This window comes from Myotis myotis, unplaced genomic scaffold (assembly GCF_014108235.1).
Source record: "Myotis myotis isolate mMyoMyo1 unplaced genomic scaffold, mMyoMyo1.p scaffold_m19_p_14, whole genome shotgun sequence".
Lineage (NCBI taxonomy): Eukaryota > Metazoa > Chordata > Mammalia > Chiroptera > Vespertilionidae > Myotis > Myotis myotis.
The window spans coordinates 43781631-43784793 of record NW_023416318.1 but is presented as its reverse complement, the minus strand read 5'-3'; the positions used below and the strand labels follow the sequence as shown (position 1 = coordinate 43784793).

Sequence of the window (3163 nt, the reverse complement as noted above, 5' to 3'; positions counted from 1 at the left end):
CACTCTGTGGCAGCCTTCCCAGACATGTCTTCTTTCCCACGTTCTAGCACGTTCATTTCCCACTTGCCTTCACCACGCACTGCAAGGAGAAAGCAAGAGCCGTCGGCAGGGACACCTCCATCGTGACACCAGCCATCACGCCTGCCCACTTCCCCGCGGTGTGCCCAGGCTCTCGCTGGATGAGGCTTGCCCTTCTGAAGAGCCCCAGTCTTAAAATCATTCCCTCCGGAACTTTCTATGCATCCCTCATCCATCAGCTCCTTCAGAGGATCCGCCCGAGGCTCCTCACGTGGGAGTGACGCAGTCCTGAGGCAAGTATTGCTTGAGGCTTTGAGGTGTTTTGAAACAAGTAAATTGCTTTTGCCATAAAAAAAGTTTACGTGTCTAATTCTGTATGAAAAACTGGGAAGTGGGAGGCTACGGACGGAAAGCATAAATGAGGAGCTTGTTGATGAAAAGAAAGGAGGGAAGGAACGACAGAAGAAGGGGAGGAAGAGCGAGGAAAGGCGCGCTCCTCTGCAGGATCCTCATCAAAATATTTCCCACGTCTTGAGAACTGGAGGGGGAAAACGGCACAGGCAGATCCGAATATTCTAAAACCGCAATCCGACTTTCCGCCTTGGGAGTCAGAGGGTGAAGCAGCTTCCTGCCGGACTCCAATCTCAGAGGGAGGAGTGTGTGGACCTGCTAGGGAAGCGAAGCCTTTGTTTAAGAAGGGCGACCGCACGTCAACAGAGGGAAGAAGCCCAGGCCCTGCCAGGCGTCGAGGCCACTAGTCCCCATCACGGGACCTGCTGCACACACTCCTGCTGCCGCCTCCAGCACAAGTCCTCATGCCTCGCGGTAAGAAGAGTCAGTGCCCCAAGCCTAAGCACAGCCTCCAGGCCCCAGCAGAGGCGCCAGGCCTCGGGGCTGCACAGGCTCCTCCAACTGAGGAGGGAGCTGCCTCCCCCTCTCTTTCTGCTTTGATTGAGCGCATCACAGAGGGTGTGATGGCTGCTGGAATATCAAGTGTTCCCCAGAATTCCCAGAGAGCCGGCTCCTCCTCCACTGCCATCAAAGCCACTCCATCCAGCAAATCAACTGAGGCCTCCAGCAGCCGAGAAGAGGGTCCACCCACTTTGCAGGCTCCACCAAATCCGGAGTCCTTGTCCGCTGAAGTGCTACAAAATAAGATGTCTGAATTGGTGCGCTTCCTGAGTAACAAATACGTAACAAAGGAGCCCATCACAAAGGCAGAAATGCTAGCGCGTGTCATGAGAGAGCACAAGGATCACTTCCCTGAGGTCTTCAAGAGAGCCTGTGAGTGCATGGAGATTGTCTTTGGCATTGAAGTGAAGGAAGTGGACCCCCCCAGCCATTCCTACGAGCTCGTCAAGTTACTAGGACTCACCTACGATGGGATGCTGAGTGATGCCCAGGGCATGCCCAAGACTGGCCTCCTGGTATTAATCTTGTGCATAATCTTCAAGCACGGAAACCGTGTCCCAGAAGAGGTCATCTGGGAAATGCTGAATACGATTGGGGTGCATGCTGGGAAGAAAGATTTCATCTATGGGGAGCCCAGGAAGCTCATCACTGAAGATCTCGTGCAGGAGAAGTACTTGGAATACCGGCAGGTGCCCGATAGCGATCCTCCACGCTATGAGTTCCTGTGGGGCCCAAGAGCCCATGCTGAAACCACCAAGATGAAAGTCCTGAAATTTTTCGCCAGGGCCACTGGGAATGACCCCACTGCTCTCTCAGACTGTTATGAGGATGCACTGAAAGATGAGAGAGAGAGAGCTGAGGCCGAAGCTGCCACTGGTGATGGTCAGCAAAAGTCCTAGTGTCACATCCAGCAGCTTCTCCCATCTTGAGTGACGTCTGAGGAAGCTTCTCAACGTGGTGTTTGAAGAGGGAAATCAGGGTTCTAACTAGTGGATGGATGAACTGCAAATTTTTTTCTTTTTTCTTTTTGGTATGTTTCAAATGTTCTGCCTCCTAAAAGAATTATTAGCTTCAGAGTCTAGGTTCATGAATGGCATTGGTTATGTATTTAGTGCTGTTTAACAGGTTTAAGGATAAGGATTTTGCTGCTCTATAAAACAAACTGGGGAACCTTCCATCTTACTTTGTGATCTGGAGCAGGATAGCATGGCATTGGAATAGGAATTAGAAATGTGAAAGTGCTCAGCAATGAAATAGATGAGTTCAAGAAATACAGGGAAATGTACAAGACAGTTATCCTAGGATTCCTATATTACATTTAGTCTGCTGTTTTATAAATTTAAAGATATATACCTGGATTTGTTTGGCTAATTAAAGAATGTATGCAAAATTAAATTTTAATAAATGTTAGCCCCAGCTTAAAAATAAATAAATAAATAAAACTGCAAGCCAATTGCATAAAAACATAAATTTGAATCTAGGAAATTTGAGAGAAAATATTTAAATATTTTATGTTTTTGTTTAGAGCTGATATCCATAAAAATCCATTATATTACACAGACCTGTATTATAGAGATTATATATACAAATATTTTATTACTTATGCAAAAAACATGATTTGTTTTGGGCTATAAACTATGGCTTTTTCAGGTTTTGCTGCTACTTGATGGTTCTGAGTATTGGCTTTCTGACAGGGTCTGGAATGAAGCCATTTTTATTAATTTAGTATGTGGCCCCTTTCCGCCCTCAGTCCTCTGTTGTGAAAGTTTTACCTTTGCAAATGTCCTCTGATCTTCTTGTTCTTTTTCTGTAATCAAAAAAATGTCTTTGTTATTTGTAAGAACTTTCTTGGAGACATTTGGCCTCCAAAAGCTTCATACTATCCCCTGTAGATCAGAAATTTATCTTGTAAAATTGCAGTCAGTCTCAAATCTGTACTTACTTAAGTAGCTACTTGAGTTTCTGCATTTTTAAAAATATATTTTATTGATTTTTTACAGAGAGAAAGGGAGAGGGATAGAGAGTTAGAAACATCAATGAGAGAGAAACATCGATCAGCTGCCTCCCGCACACCCTACTGGGGATGTGCCTGCAACCAAGGTACATGCCCTTGACTGGAATCAAACCTGGGACCCTTGAGTCTGAAGGCCTACGTTCTATCCACTGAGCCAAACCAGTTAGGGCAGAGCTTCTGCATTCTGTTGTTTGCCAAAAAGTTGTAGTTTTATTTTGC

General features: G+C 46.1%; 1 protein-coding gene across 1 annotated transcript; it reads left to right on the top strand.

Annotated features, from left to right (window-relative positions):
• The first annotated feature begins 833 nt into the window (after positions 1-833).
• LOC118669462 (putative MAGE domain-containing protein MAGEA13P) lies at positions 834-1829 on the top strand. Its single transcript, XM_036335555.1, has one exon. The coding sequence runs from the start codon at positions 834-836 to the stop codon at positions 1827-1829; it is 996 nt and encodes a 331-aa protein (XP_036191448.1).
• The last annotated feature ends 1334 nt before the right edge of the window (positions 1830-3163 follow it).